Source organism: Poecilia formosa, unplaced genomic scaffold (genome assembly GCF_000485575.1).
Source record: "Poecilia formosa unplaced genomic scaffold, Poecilia_formosa-5.1.2 Scaffold275, whole genome shotgun sequence".
Lineage (NCBI taxonomy): Eukaryota > Metazoa > Chordata > Actinopteri > Cyprinodontiformes > Poeciliidae > Poecilia > Poecilia formosa.
This window is the reverse complement of record NW_006800214.1, coordinates 799,047-821,608: the sequence shown is the minus strand read 5'-3', so window position 1 is coordinate 821,608 and position 22,562 is coordinate 799,047. Positions and strand designations below refer to the sequence as shown.

Below are 22,562 nucleotides of genomic sequence, written 5' to 3'. Positions count from 1 at the left end.
GCGGGTTTATAAAGCCACTGTGTTCAGCAAGATTACAAGTAAAGTGTAGTAGTGGGAGACAGAAGTATTTTCTTGCTATTCAAATATTGTGGCCAAAAGCTTCTTGGTGAATTTGTTGTAGTCTTAAGGAACCAAATGTTCTGGTGTTTGCTAAAAATGTTGAAGATAAAGATGTCCATTTTTGTTTAAGTGATAATTAAAATGAATAGGACGTAATTATTACTGCTCTGTAACATGAAAAAATAAAATAAAATAGAGCCCTTCTTGTGTTGCTTGCTTTATGCGGCAACCTTGCCACTCACAACATGGCCTGCCGCTAACGTATCGGTTCTAAGAGCCAGTAAAAATGTTCTTTAATGCTTTCATTGGTAGTCCATTTTAATTTTTATCATATGTAAATCTACAAGAAGAAGTGGTAGTTACAAAAAAAAACTGACATCAGTACAAATACAGATAATATTCTACAAAGAAAAAGTAGCAAATGAAAACAAACTGAGACACATTATTATTGTTGTCATTCAGGGTCAATAAAAATAATAATTTAAATACTTAAAGTAATAACATATTCTGGAAGTCTACGAAGAAAACATAGACGTTTGGGAGGGATGTAACAGGAGATTGTTTTTATTTTGTCACTACAATCCACAACTTTTATTTTGTAAATAAGCGGAAGTAATTAACGTGTGTCGTAGCGGAAGTTCTTACCATTTAAAACAGCGCGTCCTGTAGGTAGAAGGGCATCTGTCAGCTAAAATGATTGGTAAATTGATCGGTCAGAAGTATATGGCCATCGCCAAGTCGTGGTATGTGCTTTCATATTGCTTTTGTGGGCAAGTAATTGAATAAATTTGACATTTGGAGCTTGGAGTTGTTGCTTAGTCCTGCCTAAAATTAGCCGTTAGCCTAGCCGAGGTCATAGCAATGGGGGCATAGGTATGAATTCAGGCTATTAGCTCGATTCTGGGTCAAAAACCCGTGAAATTGCATATATGTTACATTAAGGCATTATCCTCTATTTTTTTTTTGTTTGTTTGTTTGTTATTTTTCCCGATTACGATATAGCATTGGGAATATTGTACAGTGTAATTAAGTGTTATTTTAAGGTGAGCAACTAGCTAACTGGCTTTATTTGTCAAATACTTAAAATAAAAACAGGAATCAAGATATTCTGGTAAATTATTTAGAAGCATTTTTTACAATATGCCAATCTTTTACATATGAGATTGGAAAGAAAATATCCTTAAAATGTTAATATGTACAAGCATCTGAACTGGAAAATGAACTACTACGAATGTTTTACATGATAGTTTTGCCCATTCATTTTTAATAAGTTGAGTAAACCAGTCATAATTTTCTGGGATCATAGTAACTGAGTTCCTACACAATCTTGACAGGTTTGGAAAGCAATTTAATTAGATTCTTTAAGTAGTTTCCAGGTCTGTGTAAGTATGGAAGAAGAAAATGGATATATGAAAATGTCGAATATGATTTCACCATTTTCCTTGTTCCATTGTCTTCAAGACAAATATTTGAATCAAAAAAATCATTTTGAAAGTTATTAGAAACCTGACCCATGTAGAACTATATGCCATAATTTTAAAATAATCTCTTGTGTTTGCTTATTTCAAACGTGTGATAACTTGAGTGAGAAATCAGGAAAAAAATTGTATCTGGTGTTTTGAAATGACAAATGTGTAGTAACTTTGTGATAAAATTTGTGCTGCATTCCCATCACTATAAGCTGGACACTAGCCTGGCTAAAGCTTTCCCGACAAGCTGCCTAACTTCCCCCGGGGAGACGTGGATTTGTTTATTATCTTTCAATTAACCTCCATTTCTTCCTACTGCTCTTCCCTCTGGAAATGAGACTACCTTATTTCTATTCTGTGTTTATTTACTGTACAATGTTTGATGTAAGGCTTGACTGACATGATTCTTTATGCTTGTTTTCATCTGTTTAGCTGTTTTTTTTTCCTTAATATGTGGTTTCCTTAAACTCAGATTGGTTTTTGGCTCTCTTGTGTGTCTCAGAGTGATTTGCTTCCTCTCTCCAGGGTCCCCACTATGACCTTCTGGGGAACAACTGGAGGCGTGGCCTTGGTCTACTTCACAGACTGGCGTGTGATTCTGGATTATGTTCCCTACATCAACGGCAAATTCAAGAAGGACGAGTAGGGGCAGTCTCGTCAGGCAAAGGTATCGCTTTGACCTTCAAAGAAGACTGTTGTTTTCTGCTTGCTAGCAAGATGATGATGATGATTCAATTTCTTTTTGTTTGTTTGTTTGTTTGTTTGTTTGTTTTTGGTGTTTCATATGTTTTCTTAAATTATATTATGTCCAAGTCATTATTATTATTATTATTATTATTATTATTATTATTATTATTATTATTATACAGTAAGAAAATGTGCGAAAAACTTTTTTTTTTATGTCCGGATCATTTTCATGGGTACATTTTACATCTGTAAAATACATTTAGTCTAATTTGCACTTTCATCTTGTCATGGCACATTCACAATAGATGTATTGAGTGCAATATTTATCAGGTTGATTTATTTGAACAGTTGGGTACACTCTTATTGAGCTTTATGATCACACTTGATAATAATCTTAGGCTGTGTTCACAGGGAAATGCTTAATCCTTTTTGTTGTTGTTGTTGTTGTAGATTTAGCATTTTATATTTAACAGTTTATTGTGTGCCGTGTTTACAAAAGTAAATTTCAGTTTAGAATACTTCATGTAAAAACTGAATGTGAAATGTGACATGACGGTAAGAGCAGCAAGAACAACAACAACAAAAAACAGTTTCTCCAGCAGTGTGAGCAAAGCCTTACTTACCAAGATGCTAAGGCTCAGAGAGTGATTTTATGATGATGGAAAACACACAGTGTTGAAAATGTGGCGATTGGAGTTGATATTCTTTTTACAATGTACAAATGTCTTATCCCAAAGTCATGTTTTTCTGAGATTGCGTTGCCTTAGTGTGATTATATGTATTTAGGTTCACCACGCACACTTAAATTGCAATAATAACACTTTTTAGCTTTTTTACTACGTCTTCTGGGCTGCATAAAACGAAGCTGCTTTCTGACTGCTCAGTAACTGTTTTCGATTATTAGAATGGCTAAACTTTTTTTTTTCTGAGGGGAAAAGTAAAAAAAATAAAATAAAGAGGTAAGAACATTTTTCAGACAGAACTCAGTTATGATGGTTGGGTAATTATAGGAGGATTCCCAGGACTGGAGGTGAGGAATTTGCTGATAAAAGTTTATATATTTAGACAAACGCAGAACAACTCCGTCCCTGGACAGCAACAAGTCTCTACGTTTGGTCATGGTAGGACGAAACAAAAGTCTGAGACAATCAATAACTCAGCTTAAATGTCAGGATGATGTTGAACCCTGCAAAAAAAAAATAAAAATAAAAATGTCTACTATGAAGTAATTAACCCCTTACATCAATACATGTGTGTGTGATTTTACTTTTGGTCTTACACCTCCATTCATGAGGCTGATGGAAAGTGCTTGAATCTTGTTGATTTGAATGAAAAAAAATCTCAATTTGTCATTTTCTTTTCCCAGGTTGGTTTCGGTTTCTTGCTTGTTACTGATGCTGAGACGTTCAGAACAAGCATGAGCCGCTGCAGCCTGCACATCGGACTGTGGCCCCCACTGCAGAGCCCATCACTAACACCTCAGTCAACACCGAACTGCTTTCATCAACTTTAAGTGGAATCGTCCAGGCGTTTGACGTCTTTGTTGGGTTTTTTTTTTTTGCCACTGTAAAACAAAAGAACGAATGAAAAAGAAAACCAATGTCATCTCTGCTGCTTCCTCTCTTCCTGCTCAGTCTGAGGATGTTTTTTTTTTCTCTTTAAATCACTTTATGTGGATCAAAATAGATTTTTGATTTTGCTTCAAAAAGAAGTAAAGTATGTATTTTAACTTGTGTTTGTGTGTATTTTTTAATGAGCATTTACCAAACAATTGAAAACTTCTAAAAACAGGAGTGAAGTGTTTTTTTTACATACTAAATTCAATTCCTGGAGGAATTTGTGGTATAGACTATTGACTGAATCAGATCTTTGATTGGCTGGAATGTGCCTTTATGAAAAAAAAGCTCTCTTTATACTTGCTTTAAGAGACCACGAAATGAGGATCAGCTGAGTTGTATGTGAAAGATGATTATTCTTATGGGGAGTAAATTTGGTTGAGCTACTTTATATATTTATATTTCACTATAGAAAATTATCACAAACTTAAGTTAAAGGTCAACATAAGCCCTAAAATCAACTCATATGATGTATGTGGATAATTAGGTTTATAAATTAAGATCGATATCATTTAAAACAGTTTTTAGGGTGAGCAAAAAAATAGTTCCTATATCCAAAGCTGTATTCTTATTCTATTATTTCAATATGTGTGTAGTAGTCCAATGTGTACTATTATTTTTTTCCCAAGTGCAATAAAAGGCGTTTTATTGCAACTAATTTTAAAACTAGAAACGTATGAAAGCAGTCTCTATGTAATAAATAAAAAAAGTCGCCTGTAGGTGGGAGCTGCTCCTGCTTTCTGATTGTGTAAGCGAAAACGTTTAGAGCAGCAGAGATGGAGAGTCAGAGTCGGACTAGTTTACAGTGTTGTGTGGCGCATGCATTACAGTAGATTATGTTGCGCGTCCAGCAGGCGGAGTGATCTGCAGGCGTTAAAAAGTCCTGACAGCAGGATTCGACAGCTAAACACTGTAAATTTAGGACAGGTAGATAGCGGACTTTTTCTCCCCTCTTTCTTCGCAGAATATCCAGTTAACGCAGCGATACAAAACGGGACCATGGAGAGAAAAAGGTGAGACGTTGAACTGCGTGCTAGTTGAGTTGTTCTAAACAAGATGTGCAGGCACGCGTTCGTTGTGTAGTTAAACACTCATTAGCATGTGGACATGTCGGAGTTATGTATATTCTCTGTCACCGTCTTAAACAAATTGGTATTTTATGGGTCCGTTGAATTTATGGTTTAGTGTGACTGGAAGCGGTAGGTACGTTGTGTGGGTCGTTGTTGTTGTTCCGCTGAGCGCTAGCTTGATTAGCTAGCTAAGTTTCATTGTTTACACACGCTTGAGTCGCGAGGGTGCAGGGCCCGGTGTTGCACTTCATTCAGCGACCCCCTCCTCTCTGGGACCTTATGACGACTTCCTGCTGCCAAAGACACACTGCAACTTTTCATTTACAAAAAATAAAAAGGAATGGGAGGAATAGTGCACAGGTTGGCATTAATTGTTTACGGTGTGTCTATATGTGGCTAAGTTTTTTTTTCTTTAAGTGTATTTTTCCGTTAGTTATGAACTAATTGGTTGTTGTTTTTTAAATATGTTATTTGTAGTTGAGTAAAATTATTCAGAAGCCTTCTTCTTCTTCTTCTTCTTCTTCATTATTATTATTAGTGACAATAAGGATAAAAAAAATACTTTTGGTTGTTGTAACTTCCTGGCTTGTCGTTTACCAGTCTATCCAGTCACCTCTGTGTTGAGCCACACGTGAAAGAGGAAGGATGTTGGGGCCCCATCTATGCAACTGACTTATTTGTTGGTTTACAATAGTTTTTAATTCAGTAATGAAACTCTCATTTACTGTATTTTGTAATATAGAAAAAAGGTTTGATGTGGTGATAGTTCTTACCCTCTTATTGACCACTTTTTGCTGTTATGCCTTTCTTGATAACAGTCGAACGGTTCAAATGCCGAATATTTTTTTGTATCTTTTAAAATGTTGATACAAAATTTGCCTTTTTACAGATTACTTTTTGGAATTTAGATGTGCATTTCATTTTTAAGCTTTTAAGATTACACTACTAGGTAGTTAGTTTTTTTTTTTCTAATCCACTTCTCTTGCAGCTCATAAAAATCCCATCAGGTCTTTTCTTTAGTACAATGGGGAATGCTCCACCCTTATCAACTTGCCTATTATCAAAATCAGACAATATTTTTTTTCAAATTCTCTGATCCGTTGATCATCACGTCAACAACCGAAATGTCTGATTTGATTCCGGCTCTGTGAATGCATCAAAATGGGGGGAAAAAATCCTATTTTTTTCAGTCTATCAACATACTAACAATGTGCATGTTTGTTGTTGAGGTTTGTTTTGAGTTTTGTAAAATCTGGTAGATGATAGACATGTGCTTTTATGCATTCATAGGAATAATTGGGTAGTTTCTACCACCTATGTAAAGAGGCCACCAGCATCCATTTCTTTTATGGCCAACTTTTTGTTTTAATTGTAGACGTAAAATAAAGTTGCTGGGAATTAGGTTTATGTCTAATAGTCCTTAGACAAAAAACTGTAGCCGAACCTGATATGATTTCCAGATCTCTGGAAATCTGCATCAGCCTGTAAACATCTGACTGGTGCATCTCTAATCTACACAGACCTTTTACTCGCCGGCCCTTACCTCCAAAAATCAATAGAAATAAGACACAAATGTGCTTGATGTTTGTCATTCCATCTATTGGAGGTGGACGTCCACAGGGAGCTGAGTAATACAAGCCTGGGGCGCAGAAAATGTAAAAAAAACAAAAAAAAAAAAAACATTCTTTGCATTATAGAGTATTTATAGCCAAGTGATATTGGTAAATCACCACTTTAGTAAACCTACTTAAATGTTCCATTTCATGTTGCATTCATGCACAGTTTGAAAAAACACTTCATCATATTTATTTTTTGTTTTCTCTCTTTTACTTTTTCAGCCTACCCGTTAAGCGTATTCTCAATAAGCCACAGATTTTCCGCAGTGACCTTCGCACCGATGTGAACACCGGCCAGCCGCGGGCCGGACGATCGCTGCAGACCAAAGTGCAGAGAAGCAGGCACAAGAATCTCTACGACGTAAACCATCAGCTCAAGGTGAGATCAACAGCAGACTGTGCAGGATATGAAGACAACAACCTTCCAGAAACTAACATTAAATAAGTTATCAAGATAATTTTTTTTTGGTCAATTTTCAACAGGGATTTTCCCCTTTTATTGAAAACTTTAATGCTTTTGTTCATACAAAGCTTGATAGCCTTTCCATGTTTAGACTTTGCATGTTATTTAAGTGTACATCAAGTAGCAAAAAGAAGGGGTTTATGATTTTAAATTTTAAATCCTGTGTGTATCTAGTAGGGCCTTCTCCGGTTATGTGTTGCGTTTTTACATTAGTCACTGATAAAAGGTACTTTTAAAACGTCTCACACTTTTCAGAGTTCTGTGCCAAAGTTGTAAAAACGAAAGAAAAAAAACACACAAAAAAACACTGTGAACAAAGCAAAGGGAAATCTATCCTTTCTTGTTGTGTCTACCCTCTGTTGTTCCAAAGATCTTGCAGAACTAATCGGATCTTCATCCTTGTAGCGTTCTGTCTCATGTAATCTTCCATTAAATGCAGAAAAGCAACGCCAAGCTTGTAAAGAACATTTCTTTCCGTTCACAGCCTGCAGAAACACATTATTGTTCAACTTTCCAGCCTTCCCGATAACAATATGCCTTCTGCTTTCAGCAAAAATATTTCCCATTTTTTGACTCGTCAGTCCAGAGTCGCTGTCATTTTTGCACAAATTTGAGTCCCTTAGCTTCGTTTCATTTTGGTGTGATGGCTTCCAGGATACGAGCCTTCCAGTAAGATCAGTCCTGGTCTGACTGACTTCTCTGGACAGTTGGTGCTGCTTTCTACCAGCTCTGAGGGATATCTTCTGATTCCTGAGGGAAACGTACTTTGTGTTTTTGTCTGCTGCATTAGTTTTCCTTGGAAATCCATCTTCAAGGCTTCCAGCTTCTTTGTGATTGTGAAGCTTGGAATAACGCATCTTGAGATTTTGGTCTGCTTTAAAATCTTTTGTCCGAGAGCGATGCCACCAAATTTAATGCGCCTGAGACCTTGTAACACTACCAAGTCACATGATATTAGAAAAAAATAGCTTGCATGCTCACTTTTGTTCCCAGCTGATTAGACATTATTTGGGTATGTGTTCAGTTATTGTTATTATATGACAAATTTACACAGTAATACAAGCTGCATGTCGTCTGCTTTACATTTTGTCAAAGTGTCATAACCTCCATGTTGTCCAATGGAAAATATATAATAGTAAAACATTTACAAAAATGTGACGGGTGTTCTCACTTTTGTGAGATACTGTGACGACCTTGAGTTTGATCTTGTTGCCATGGTAATTGACCTGCTTGGCAGCAGAGTTTTTTTTTTTTTTTCTGTTCCTCATTCAGTTGTAATGGTCAGCTTTTTCTGCCTCAACAAGTGTGGAGTATTGATGATTTTTAGCACCTGTTTGGTGTAATCGATGATCATTCGCTTGGCGATAAACCTACATGATTTTGCGCAACTGCAACCACGGGAACTAAAGGCAGATTAAAAGTGTAATAACTCCAAATATCTACATTTTTCTATCGTTTTCCTGCTTTGCATAACAATACTAAGAGTTTTTTTTTGTAATGCTCATAAAGCAACATCTAGGTTTTAATCAACTTCACCACAATTAAGTTGCTAATGACGAAACAAACAATAGAACAGCGATTCTACCAAATACGCCTGCGCTTATTAAGCTGTTGTTTTTGGTTTATTTATGTCATGTTGTCTCTTCTCCAGGTCAAGCCTGATTTAAACACAACACTCCCAGTTCGACAGACTGCTTCCATCTTCAAACAGCCCGTGACTAAGATAACTAATCATCCCAACAACAAGGTGAAAACAGACCCTCAGAAGGCGGTGGACCAACCAAAGCAAGTGAGTTGGAGGATGGAGAAAAAAAGTCATGACGCTGTTTTTAATGTTGCCCTGAATAAAAGAGCATATTCGCTTCCGGCTAAAAGTCTAACATCTGTCTCTCTGGTCAGCTGTTCTGGGAGCGGAAGCTGAGCGGGTTAAATGCATTCGACATAGCAGAAGAGCTGGTGAAAACTATGGACCTTCCCAAAGGCTTGCAGGGTGAGGACAGCACCACCGAGATGCGGAGAAGGTTGAGTTCAAAATTAGCATTTTCTGTAGCTTGACTTGACCCATCCTTTTTTTTTTCTTTTTCTTTCCTTCTCCCCCCCCCCCCCTCAGGCGTCGGGCCGGTGTGTTCTGATAAAACGCTGCTGTCTGCCATTGCCAGCGCGCTGCACACCAGCCCAGCGCCCATCACTGGCCAGCTCACTGCTGCGGTGGAGAAAAACCCGGGAGTCTGGCTGAACACGGCCCAGCCTCTCTGCAAGGCCTTTGTGGTGACTGATGATGACATCAGGTAGGATCAGTTAGAGCTCAAAGTACAGATCATTTGTGTGAACCCATTGTTTCTGGCTTCCTTCATAGAAAATAGTTCAGTCAAAGAGATTATTTGGAGTGTCAAAGGTGATTCTTGTTTTTGTATTGGTGCTGCTAAGGGTTGTCCGTTTGGGGTCAGAGGGTGAAAACTGTTCCAACTTCTAACTAGTTTATGATTACAAGATATGTGTAAAATTAGGACTTCCCATTAAATATTGAGCTCTGTCAAAAAAAAAAAAAGTGTCCTCGTATGAATGGCTAATAGTATCTTGGGGAAAATAAAGTGATTTAATTTCAGGTTCAAACTGAATCTCTGGTTTTACTCGTGAAACAAAAGTGATCAATAGAAGGGTGTTTTAATAGAAGGGTGTTTTCTGTCTATGGTTGCCATAGTGATCACATTTCTAACTGAAAATTTATATTAAAACAATACACTTAAACATAATCGACCCTGGCAACATTTTTAAAGGCATTCTTTTTAACAAAAATAATTTTAAAAAATCAGTTATACCGATGAGATTTTTTTTTTAACCGGGATAAAAGCCGTTGAGTATTTCAACCTTTTTAGGAAAAAAAAAAATAAAAATCCTACTGGTCTTCTATAGCAAAACTGTAGAGTGGATAGATGAAGTGTTAATAAATTTTATGAAAAAAAAATTTCTAAATTGGATTTAGTTGTGCAATTAATTTGAAAATTATATTTTCAGCTGCTTAGTTTCTGTGTTTCCAGTCATTATTGCTTCTTTTTCTCCGTGGTTCTCATCTGTGTAGGTTGCTGTGTGTTTGTGGTCTGACTGGTTTCAGCTCATGTTATTTACTTCAGTCTAGCTTCAACTTTCATTTGCTTTTACTCATTTTATCATAATTATCATAATTGGCCACAAATAACCCCTTAACTGCTTCTGGAGTTTGGCTCCGCCACTATTGCAGTGCAGTTATATTGGATGATGGGTCCATGAACAGATGTTTTCAAGTCTCGCCATAGATTGTGGAGTATTTTTAGGCCTGGGCTTTGACTTGGCCACAAATATGTGCTTTGATCTAAATCATCCCATTGTAGCTCCAGCTTGTTATCCTGCTGGAAGATAAACTGCCAGTCTAGAGTAGGCCTGCCTTTTGCCGTCTCTAGAAGATTTTCTTCAACCAGTTAGCTTCTTTATCCATCCTCCTATCAATGCTCATCAAATTCCTTGACCCTGCTGAACAAATCAACCCCACAGCTTGATGCTGCCGGCACCGTGTTTCTCTGTAGTGATGGTGTGTTCAGAGGGATGTGCAGAGTCGGTTTCTGCCATTCCTTTTCTAGCATGTCTGAAGGTTAGATTTTTGTCTCATTTTGCCAGATCACCCTGTTAAGCATGTTTGCTGTGTCTCCTGCATGTTTTGTAGCAAACTGTAAATATGACTACTTCTGGCGTTTGTTTTGAAGATTTTTTTGAGAACCATACTTCATTTTCCTTCGACTCACAATTATGTTGATCTTTTGCATAAAATCCCATTAAAACACATTGAAGTTTGGAGTGATAACTTGGCAGAAACGTGAAAAGGCTCAACTTGAGGACTAGTCTACTCAAACTGAGGAGTTTAGGGATCTTGATGCCATGTCTCTGTGTGATGATGGGAGGAGGCACATTAATAGATGGATTGGAGTTTGTCTGCAATAACATGGACGCTTCTCTGGTCTATTGTGGTGAAGAAAGACCTAAAAAACAAACCATAAAACCTCTTAAATTTACAAGTCTACATTGCGACTCCGGTCAAGCGACTTTAACCAAACAAGAAGACTCCTTCATGTTTAACACACGATTAAGGCCTGGTTTTTTATGTAAACCTCGTCTGCGCTGTGGAGTGAAGTTATTTCTTTCTCTGTTTCAGCTGTGGGGCTGGTCTCCCGTTTCTTAGGAAAGTTGTCTCTGAAAACAGCTCCACTCTCTCTCCCCTCCTGTCCACCTCTCCTCTCATTCGGCTCTGAGCGCTGCGCGCAGAGCAACAGCTGTGAGCCTCACTCACAGCAGAGAGGCAGAGAATCGGTGAAGAACCCCAGAATTATTCGGCTGCTGTAAACAAACCATAGCAAAGCATTGTTTTATATGCAAGCCATTCACTTCTGAGGCAACTCCAGGGATTTTTGTTTTTAATCAGCTCTTCTTAATAAATTTTCCTCAGGAAAGAAAAACTTGTCACGATTTCATGGATCCATTTCCTCCATAACAGCTTTTTGATGTTTTTAGGGGTTTCCGTCAATCAAATGGAGGAACTTCCCAAAAATAAGTCTTATTAACAGCCCGTTATGGGATGGCTTCCAGTTCTGTATTACACTCCGTGTCGCTGTAGTTTATTCATTGCTCTTTATTTCCTTTTTATAATCCCATTTAAAATCTGTTGCCTTTGTAAATTTTCTTCCATGACAGGAGTAAAATTAACTGTACAAAATAACCGAACTGCTGCGCAGTTATCTTGTGCAGGAGTACATGTATGAGTACTTCTGACAAATCTTTCAGAGAAAGTACCTTTTATAGAGTTTTCTGTAAAATAGTCTTTACAATTATCATTTCTGGTATTGCTGCAATTATAAAAGAAACATTAATTTGCATAAAACAAGTAAATCCATCTCAATCCATATAAGAACATTTATATTTAATTATTTTTATAAGAATACTACAAACATTCTGCTAAGGTACATTAAAGCATATTTTAAAATGCAGTTATTTGTGATTAATCACAAGATATCTATGGCTAATGTGCGATTAATCATGATTAATCAGTCAACAGACCTTTATATACAAGATGGATGTTTTGTGGTGGATTGAAAGTGTTTACATTTTGCCAGTCTCTGACAGCGTCGTGGGGGATGGAGTGCAACTTTAGAGCCACAACATGTCATCTTTGACATTGTGTGTGTGTGTGTGTGTGTCTGTGTGCAGGAGGCAGGAGGATCTGGTGCAGAATGTGAGGAGACGACTTGAAGAGGCCCTGATGGCCGACTCTCTTGCTCACATAGAAGATGTTGCCGCAGACGCAGCCGACGACAAAGTGGAGAAGAAGACCGAGCCGCTGGAGAACGAGGAGTTATAGCCGAGGTAGACGGAAACTCAGCACGAGAGCCATTTGATTCATGTAGTTTACAGAAATATAGACTGTATTACTTTCCCGAGTGAGTAACGCATTTCTTTCTCATCTCTTCTCAGGTTTGCTGATAAACTCCATGTACTAAAAAAAAAAAAGACTCCATTTTGTTTTGAATGCAGAAAAAAAAAAATAGATCTTAAAATTTTCCCTAACCCAAACAAAGACTGTCATCTTTATTGTTTTATATTTTTACACTTGGTAATGTAATCCTAAAAGGGTGCTTTTTTTTTTTGTTTGTTTTGTTTTACCTCTACTAATGTAAGGCAGCTGTGGAAGGTGCTCAATACAATGCAGTTACATTAGTTTCCAGCTGTTTTAACCTCAGTGTTGAAGTTACAAACCTCACATATGTGAATTCGTGTGTTTTTTATAATGTCAATGTGGGTTCTGCAAAGGCTGTATATTTTTAACTGTTCTCCCAGATTGCGTTGCTTTATATTTTACCGATACTGTAGGTGGTTTGTTATACGGTGTGTTTTCTGAAAGCGTAGAAAAGCTGCAGTATTTTTATACGAACACAGCACTCGTGTGGCTGTCTTCTTCAAGTTTTACGGTTAGTTTTGTTCCTGATACTAAGCCTGAGTCGTCGTATTTGCATTGTTTGTGTTCTTTTGCCAACAACATTAAAGTTTAGAGAGTAACGTTAAAGATTTGGAAAGACAAGTGAAATTGTACAACACTGATGTACTGTACATCCTTATGCTATTTTTGTTTGTGAAATAAATGCAGCTTCTTTATAACTCGTGAGTTTGTTTCACTGACAATGCAGTGCAAAAATATTCATAAACCTTAAGCTTTTTACATTTTATCACATTGCAACCACAAGCTTATTATTATTATTATTATTATTTTACATGCTGGATCAGACCACTCCTCTGTAAAGGCCAGATTTGTCTAATATCTAATCACCTGAGCTGTGGCTCTCTGCAGCTCCTCCAGAGTTACCATGGGCTTCCAAGTTATTTCTTTCAACACAAACAGTAATACAAAGAGTAATAATATTTTTATCCTTTTTCAGATTTTCATAGCTTCAAGTTTCAAGGGATGTGAATACTTCCACAAGGCACTGTAATTATTTGTTAATTACTAGTCAGAATAATGTGTGTGTATATATATATATATATATATATATATAGTAGGACATTTAGAGTATTTTGACCAATAATTGATCAGGAATCTAAAATCCTCGATCTGTGCCTTCTCCATAAACTATAACTGGGGATTCACAACAATATATCCTGTGGAAGGTAATTGTTGATGTGTTGAAATGTTGCATTTAATGTTTTTTTTGCAGCAAGCACCCATACAGCACTTAACAAATTATGAAATAAGATGTATCAATCGAACAGAAGCAGCAGAAAGGGATGTTTTCAACAATATCTTTACTGCATGAGATGGTATATTTAAGATCTTTTACCCAGAATCAACTCTCCTTGTTTCACCTTAAGTGAGGTCATCAAAAAAAGAAAAAAGTGGAAACCAGTGAGATTTATATCAGGGTGTAGAGGAACGCCCTCTGCTGCTGGTCCATCCTTTATTACAATTTAGCTCAAGTGTTTTATTATTTCAATTGCTATTTATGATTAATTGTTAAAGGCATTGATGGTCTGGAATCGTAGCATTCATTTATGAGTCGTGTGGTTTCAACGCACACATGGGGTTGTATTTGAGACAAATATTTTTTTTTTAATATATATACATATAAATGGTCTCTTCGGTGTGTTTTAAGGTCAGTAATCAGACATTGCCAAGTTATGCTTCTTGTTATAAAATAAGCGATGAAGCAAACAATACCACTGAGCATGAGCATCACTCGGAGGTGTAACTGGACCACCCCAAACACCTCATTGGTAGCCATGATGAACACACCCAACCATGACCATATACTTTTATTTCAATCTATTCATTTTCTGATCTGCCCGCGCTGCAACCGGACGCGTTAAACACAAATTCCCTAACAAATTAAATCAGAGTGTCGCATATCGGGAGCCGGAGCGGCAGCGAGCGGCGCATCGATGCTGCATGTGGCCTCTGAACCCATTGTTGTGTCGCGGCTGACGTCAGTGCCGTGTGTGCGGCAGACGGAGCGGCGTACGCCTGGTGAGACAAAGGCGGCGGAGCGAGCGGGGTCAGGCGGCAGCACCGAGCGGAGCAGAGAATCACTGGTTTATAACTCAAAGGGAACTCCCAGCCTCGGGTTTCAGCCACGCTTCTCACTGACGAGACGGAGAATGAAGACTCAGCGGCCCTCCTAGGAGCGTGCTGTGGCCGTCCGGGAAGACAAAACAACATCGGTGCCCCCTTTTTGCTTTTTAACGTTTTTTCCCCTTCTCCAACGCCCCCCATTTAGCTTGGCTAGTTAGCTGTCGCGCTAAGCTCATTGCGCTGCACTGATCTCCTCCTCCTTTCTTGCTGCTTCTCGTCTTTCCCTCAAGACTGAACGACAGGCGAAGAAAGGATATCAGCGGTCAGATAAAGTAAGTTTGTGATGTTTCCGCGCTTGTTTAATTTTAAAAAACAACACGGCTTTTTTTTATATTGAACACAAGTTCGACTGGCAGAGCAGAGCTAAAGCAGCTAGCCGCGGTGCTCCCAAACAAAGGGGTCGACAACGTGACTGTGAGCCGACTGTGGAGCTAGCTTGTTAGCTCTCTTCTTTATGCTAAAAACAGCGTCTGTTCATTCTCTACTTTTTATTTTAACTATTCTGACACGTGCGTTAGTGACAGATGATACGGCTACAATTCCTAGTTTCATTAATGTTGAGAAATACTTTAATTCACTTGTGTTGGGACAAGACAACAAGCAGCCTGCTGGATGGGCTCAGTTGTCAGACAAGCTGCCACAACAGACAAAGCAAGCCGCTCAAATCAACACTGGTAGAGCTCGCTGCTGTTGATTGGTACTCCCTTTCACGCGTGTTTTATATATTTATTGGAAGCTCCTTATTTTCCTCCCACCCCCCTTTTAATGCATTTTATTTTGTGTGTGTGTTTTTCAGCTGAAGGTGAGATCACTCCTAACAAACTGGCATCCGTGATCTGATGTGAGATCCACGGAGAGACTATGCCTAGCCCTTTATTTCACCCCGAGATAATGGACCACGACGTGGTGATCAGCAGCCAGCACAGTGGCGTGGCACTGCCCCGGGAGACGGACCAGGACTCCCGGGATGAGGACCACCAAGAAGTTCTCCGCTTCGCCCTGGACCAGCTGTCACTCATGGCCATGGATAAAGTGGACTGTGGGGGCGGCGGCGGTGGAGGCAACGGGCTTGTGGACACTCTGGACGGGACCCAGGGTCCGGGCTCTGAGAGCTGCAATGGCGTGGGCGGAGGGGGCTACGTGGATCTGCAGATGCTGGAGCATCCCAGCGGGTCCCGGGACTCGCCGACGTCCTGCTCTCCGTCTCCGGAGTACTACGGCTCTGGCGGGTACCACATGGCCGGGTCCCACTCCATGCTCCACGGGGAACAAAGCTCCGTCCTCTGCAACAGGAAAAGAAGCGTGAACATGACTGAATGTGTGCCTGTCCCCAGCTCCGAGCATGTCGCTGAAATAGTGGGGAGACAAGGTAAGAATGCTGATTGATAATTATAATTATTGCGTGTTTGTGTTTGTGCCGGAGTCTGGCTGGCTCTTTGTTTGGGTGGCTGTCTGGTGAGAGGGGGGCTCCCTGAACTTAAACCCCCTCAGAGCTTTAAGCATGCTGCTCCGATCGCCTTGTTTTGGTTTTTAATAGCGAGCATAATGTGGCACATCTGGGCTGTTTTCCGCCGTTATTTTTCCTCAATATTTTGACAATAATCTGACAAGAGAGTGGGAGAGTGAGGGTGGCTGATGAGGAGGATGGAGGGGGAGGGGTGGAAGAGGGTCAGACAAAGCGGCAGATTGTCGGGAGTCTGGACGTGTCTAGAAGCCTGCACCAAACAAAGAAAACGTAGCGAAATCCCGCTCCGCTTGTGCGTGGCGCATAAAAAGTGGCCGCTTTCATCACAGACATCGCACCTCGAACGCGAAAACGTGTCCGTGTCGTCTTGTTATCGCGATTTCTGCGCGGATTTGAAGCTCAAACGGGGGCAAAGCAGGCGCACAAACACGGGACTGGGCGGTGTAAACGCCCTGCACCCAGCGCTGTCTGCCGATGCTGCCGAGCGCCTGCGAGCCGAGCCCCCTTTCCCCCCCACAAACCAAGCATTTCTTTACGGTTTTTAATCAACATGTAACCTGAAGTGAGGCTGGATGTGTGTTTCGGGCTCAGTATTTTCGTCGCAGCCGCGCCAGCGTTACGGCATTGTTCTCTTTGTTTGAAAAAGCCATGCTTTCTGCTTCCCAGAATGACATCACGCTCCGTGCGTCCCATTGGTCGCCGACAGTGAAGCCCTCGCATTTAAAGACACAGAGCAGCGGCGGAGCTACCGAGGCCAACATTACATGACAGACACTGCTGCAGCTACCCGCTTTACCTCACTTACAGCTAGAATACCTGCTGCCATGATCGCCCTTGCTCCATTTGATTGCCAGTAATGGCCGGTTTTAGACAGCGCAGGATATAAACAAGGCAGACGGCAGGTAGTCCTGATTGAAGTCTAGTATCCAATCAAACAATCGGAAGTCGAGCATTTTCCACATGAATTGGGGGAGAGGGGGGGAAGCAGGCATGTGTTTTTTATATAAGCCATTAATGCAGTGTGAGCAAGTCAACTTAAACGCCTTATTAGCATCACTGTTGCTACTGATTTAACTATTTTTAATGATTATCAGTATTGTTTTTACTTCAGGCATATTTTAGAGAGGTGTTGTTTTCTAGTAACACTAGTGTATAAAGCCTTATCAACACGTTCAGCACTTATATTAGGAAATACATATATATAATATATATAATGTTGAAATTATTGCAATTTACATTTTAAACTGTTTGCTTTTATTGAGCAATTGTAGACATGGACCTGGAAAAAAAAAACGCATGTTATTATAACCTTTGTTTAAAAAAAAACACAAGTTATTAATACTTGTGTTTTATACAGTGTGTTTATGCTGTGATGTATTTGCTTTTACTGATGTAATTTTTGATAGCTTCAGACTAAATTGCCAGTTAATATTGTACTATCCTTCTGAAGATGCTAATTAATGTGTCTCATTGTACTGTCTCTCTTTAACCTATTTTTAGGAAATCAGACAAATCACCCTTTCAGGCCTCTGTTTTTTCACCGGTTTGGTATTTGACAGAAAAAGTCTGCCTGTAGTGTTTGGATTTGCAATAAACTCGATGTAGGTTCGTGCTCGTGGAAACGAAAGTAACCTAATGTTGACATCTGTTGAAGAAGTCATAAATGCCTGGATCACATTAATTGCAGTATGGCAACTTGTTTTAGTTTCATTGAGCTTTTTTATTTTTTTTTAATTATTCATGTGTGCATAGATAATTGTATAAAATAATCTTTTTAGATTATGTGATTGAGACTCTAAGCCCTGTTTCAGCAAGTACTTTGTGTCATTTATTACTTCAGGTTGTTGTTTTGTTATATGTTAAAGATACATTAGGTCAAGGAGAAATGTGGGCCTAAAACAAGTTTGTGTGGCTCTTTCTTTTTCAGGTTGTAAGATCAAGGCCCTGCGTGCCAAAACAAACACCTACATAAAGACTCCAGTCAGAGGAGAGGATCCGGTCTTCATCGTGACGGGGCGCAGGGAGGATGTGGAAATGGCCAAGCGTGAAATTGTATCTGCAGCCGAGCATTTCTCCATGATCCGGGCGTCTCGCTGCAAAGCTGGAGGGCCAGGCGGAGGAGGCTCTCTGCCCGGCCCTCCTCACCTACCGGGACAGACCACCATACAGGTACAGAATCCGTCCGGGGTTTGGAGAACAGAAACGGCTCAAATCGAGGCCGGGAATAACGTCTTTCTCTATCGATCCAGGTGAGGGTCCCCTACAGAGTGGTTGGTTTAGTCGTGGGGCCGAAAGGAGCAACCATCAAGCGCATCCAGCAGCAGACTCACACCTACATCGTGACCCCTAGCCGAGAGAAAGACCCCGTCTTCGAGGTGACGGGAATGCCGGAGAACGTGGACAGAGCGAGAGAGGAGATCGAGACCCACATTACCCTCCGAACTGGAACCTTTGTCGACCTTCAGGGAGACAACGACTTCCACACCAACGGGACCGACGTTAGTCTAGAAGGCCTCGGCTCCCTCAGCGGGGGTCTCGGGGCGTCTCTCTGGTCCAGAGCCACAAGCCACCACCCTGCCCCTCCTCCTCCCCCTCCCTCCCCACCGCCATCTCTTCCCATGTCCATGCACCACTCCTCCAGCCGGAAGATGTCCTCTTCGGTCGCCTATCACACGCACAACGGCGGCATGAGCTCAGACAGCTTCAGCTCCAACAGGAAGCCCGCCGAGGGCGGCAGCCCCACCAGTCCTTTCAGCACAGGCTCCAGCAGCGCTGGAGGCGGCTTCACCTTCGGAGGCGACTCCACCCCGGGACTCGCTTCCTCGGACGAATTGGGCTTCGAGTTCAGTGCTTCCAACATCTGGGCGCCTTTTGTCAACGGCGGAGCCGGGAGCAAGACCTCCGCGTCTTCTCAACCGCAGCAGCCCCTGCGACGCAACAGCAGCGGCCTGAGCGGCGGCGCCATCACCCCGCGGCTGTCTCCGACCCTGCCTCAGGAGACGGGCGTGGGCCCGCTGGACCACCCGCTGGCCCGCCGCGCCCAGAGCGACCCCCTCAGCACTCTCTCCTGGCTGCAGTCTGGCAGCACGGGCGGCAGCTCCTTCTCGGGCGCGTCCAGCTCCAGCTCCGGCGGCTCGTCGACCGGCTACTCCTCCTGCTCGGCCTCGTCCCTGCCCGGCGGCTCGCCCACCGACTCCGAGGGAGGCAGCAGCAACGTGGGCATCACCTCCGGGATGCTGAGCCGCCTCAAAGGCAGCTCCGGGGTGGCGGCACTTGTCGGCGTCGGCGTCGGCCCCGGCGTCAACAGGGACTGCTTTGTGTGTTTTGAGAGCGAGGTGACGGCGGCCCTCGTGCCTTGCGGCCACAACCTGTTCTGCATGGAGTGCGCGGGGCAAATCTGCCAGTCGGCCGAACCCGAGTGCCCCGTCTGCCACACTCCGACCACACAGTGCATCCGCATCTTCTCCTAATGCCACGGGCAGCTGAGTGGGTGGAGCGGGGTTAGGTAGCGGGGTAGGGGTGGGGAGGCAGACGGGCACCAGCTGTGGTGGAGGAAATGGAAGGAATCACACTAATAACCTTCACACAGATGATGGACCATATTAAATGCATTAATAGAGATGATGATACTTTACGGATGTTGATATATTGCTGATAACTGTCAAGATGAATAATACCAATAATAATAATAATAATAATGACTTATTTTCCGAGGGAAGTGGATTGAAACTTGTCTGCAGACAGTCGGGGCTCAGACTGTCTCTCAGCGGTGAACTTATGGAAGGAAACTAGTGTCTTATATCTCTTCAGGCCTTCATTTCGACGTGGAGTGGCCCCTCCGCGGGCCGCCTGCCCGCCTGTTCGTCTCCACGCGTCTTCATTCTGGCTTCTTCAGATCTCTGCCTGCTTTTCTTTCTCTCTCTCACTCTCTCTCTCTTGCTCTCTCTCTCTCTCTGTGTCTCACAGCCTTTTTTCCTTTTGACACTTTTGTACTTAACAGATATTTTTCGATAAAGCTGTCAACGAGGCCTGCACTTTTCTACTCCTCATTTTAACGCCCTCGACCCCCCTCCTTCCTCCCCGATTGTCCTCCGCGCTCTTTCGCTCGCTCATGCTAAAAAAAATTTTTTTTTTATTCCTTTTGTGACACAAAGTGGAAATGGTTCTTGGAACATCCTTATTCTTTACTTTTAGGTTGGCATGTTTGTCAGGCACCTATTGGAAAACACTACACTTCTCGAGGAACCTCTTCAGGATGAATTCTCAATGCCACACAATACTTAGCCATCCGATAAATAAGCCAAATGATTACTGGGAACATGCTCCTCGATTCAGTTTGGTAACACGTTGGGTGAAATTTGGATGAGTCCTCGCCGCATAATTAGTGCGGCTGTTTATTATTCTGTAATAAGTGAGAAATGTACCATTTTTAGCGACGCTGACGGCCTGTGATTGTGGTCGGTTTGTATGTTTAGACTGCCTGACAATCCCTTCACATCTCGTGTTTGTGTTGGTGTGATGCCCAATCGCACCAGTACGTCGTCACCCGGAGAGGGCGCCGTTTCATTCGTCTGATCCAAATCGTGTCTGTTACACTTAGATCTACTCGTTTTTTTAGTTTTTTTTTTTTGTTGTTGTTGTTTTTCTTTTAGTAGTTTATGACTCTTGTCTGTGTAGTGTGTGGGTAAGACATATTTTGAACTCTACGACGAGACAGGGCTTTGATGTCACATGAGAATGTTAAGTCCAACACGGTTGAGGAGAGAAGACGAACAAGGGGCTTGAATTTTAGTTTTCGCGCACTGTAATCCCTTTGTTAAAAGAAAAACAAAAAAAGAGAAACGGCTCTTACTGTTTTCGTTTCCGTCTTCCACCCCTCTCGGACAGCAAAGCTGTCTCTCTCAGATGACACTGTTGCAATTATATAGATGGATTCAACGTCACTCCACTTTCTTCTCCCGCAAAATGGCTCCTCCCCCTTTTGGGGGCGCTGGCGGCGGAGATGAAACGGTTTGAATGGGAGTAAATGGATCTCTTCTGGGCCTTGTATAGTGATAAAAGTGTAAAAATAAACAAATGTCGAATGTTGGCTTTAGGTGTTGCGTCTTCGGAGACGTAGGTTGGCAGTTCCGTACAGAAAACCTTTTAGGTTAACAGGTCTAAATATCGTGACTGTAGCTGGCCTCGACTGAAGTCTATAAAAGGAGTATCGAAGCTTCATATCTACCAGCAGCTCTTGCATTAATGGCGCCTTGGGTGAGCTCATCTTCTTGCCGCCACATAGCCAATCAAAACGCAGGAAATCCTCTAATTTCGAGGGGAGTCCCCCACAAAGGATGTGACTGGTCTCCCTTCTCTCAGCGGCAACCAGGGGGAGCCAACTCTCCGCTGACTACACATGCATGACAGCCATAGAAAACCCAAGATAAGTTGTATCTCCTTTTCTTATCTCTGCTTTTTTTTAAAAAATAAAAAATGGTCTGCCTTCATGGCTCGTATTTTAGAAACTGAGACTTTGTAGACATAACGTCATGTATTTTCCAGGTAATTAATATTCCATGTGATTTAGAACGATCAACATTAGTTAGTGATAAAAGAAAGCGGTGAGAAAACACTAGGAAACCCATTGAGTTTAAAAAGAATATATACACTGGCATATTTCATGCTTAACAATTGTATTTTACAGTTTGCACATCTCATGAATTAAAAATACAATTTAGAACAAATGACAACTAAAAAAATATTAAATGCTGAGTCCTACAATGTACTGGTTCACCTCAATGGAGGCTGGCTGAAGTGATGAATGTAACGTTACCAAATGGCAACAAGAAGCACTCTAGTATGTTTGACCTCGTCTGAAATGGTGTCCAAGCACCTAAAACTAAAAGATATTTGTTTGTTTTATGCTTTTATTGTACCCTGGACCCCAGAAGTTCCTCGACTCCCATCGACTTTCCATTACTCCCCCGAAGGGGCCCGAAGTACCCGGATGTGTTAAATCTATCTATACAGCGCTGTACTCTCCACAAAATGTAGTGCACTATATAGTTAGTAGTTTGAGTCGTCCTGTGTTTCATAGCATTACTCTAATAAGGCAGGCACGTCCTGTTTTGTGTGTGTTTGTTTTTTTTTTCCCCTCCTTTGGTGGAAAAAAAAAAAGTTCAACAAGTTTGCAGTAACTGCCTCTTATAGTGTTAAAATCGCTGCATTTCAGGCGGCGGAGTCTGTTTCGGTGGCCCCCTTTCTTTTGTTTTTGTTTTTTTTGGTTTTCTTTCTCTCTCTCTCTCTCATAGAATGAGACAAGCCATGACAACTAAAATAAACATTCTCAAGGGCTTCCTCTGACTGCACACACACACATAATCACACATGTTCAGGCTCACACCGTATAGGAAGAATCAACTTATCCTTTATGGCAGCTAGTAGCTAGGTCATCCAGGGCTTCCAGACACTTCTTGTGTTCCAATCCCAGCA

General features: G+C 41.2%; 3 protein-coding genes across 3 annotated transcripts; all 3 read left to right on the top strand.

Annotated features, from left to right (window-relative positions):
* The first annotated feature begins 677 nt into the window (after positions 1-677).
* On the top strand, positions 678-3,801 carry LOC103151248 (cytochrome b-c1 complex subunit 10-like). The gene is made up of 3 exons (XM_007571193.2): positions 678-803; positions 2,055-2,196; positions 3,583-3,801. The coding sequence occupies exons 1-2, from the start codon at positions 754-756 to the stop codon at positions 2,173-2,175; spliced, it is 171 nt and encodes a 56-aa protein (XP_007571255.1). The 5' UTR covers positions 678-753; the 3' UTR covers positions 2,176-2,196; positions 3,583-3,801.
* Positions 3,802-4,600: 799 nt separating this feature from the next.
* On the top strand, positions 4,601-13,158 carry LOC103151247 (methyl-CpG-binding domain protein 3-like). The gene is made up of 7 exons (XM_007571191.2): positions 4,601-4,845; positions 6,741-6,897; positions 8,633-8,770; positions 8,881-8,971; positions 9,092-9,269; positions 12,214-12,369; positions 12,478-13,158. The coding sequence occupies exons 1-6, from the start codon at positions 4,652-4,654 to the stop codon at positions 12,362-12,364; spliced, it is 909 nt and encodes a 302-aa protein (XP_007571253.1). The 5' UTR covers positions 4,601-4,651; the 3' UTR covers positions 12,365-12,369; positions 12,478-13,158.
* A 1,165-nt stretch (positions 13,159-14,323) lies between these two features.
* On the top strand, positions 14,324-22,247 carry LOC103151246 (RNA-binding protein MEX3B). The gene is made up of 4 exons (XM_007571190.2): positions 14,324-14,895; positions 15,420-15,992; positions 18,016-18,257; positions 18,338-22,247. The coding sequence occupies exons 2-4, from the start codon at positions 15,485-15,487 to the stop codon at positions 19,556-19,558; spliced, it is 1,971 nt and encodes a 656-aa protein (XP_007571252.1). The 5' UTR covers positions 14,324-14,895; positions 15,420-15,484; the 3' UTR covers positions 19,559-22,247.
* Positions 22,248-22,562: the final 315 nt, after the last annotated feature.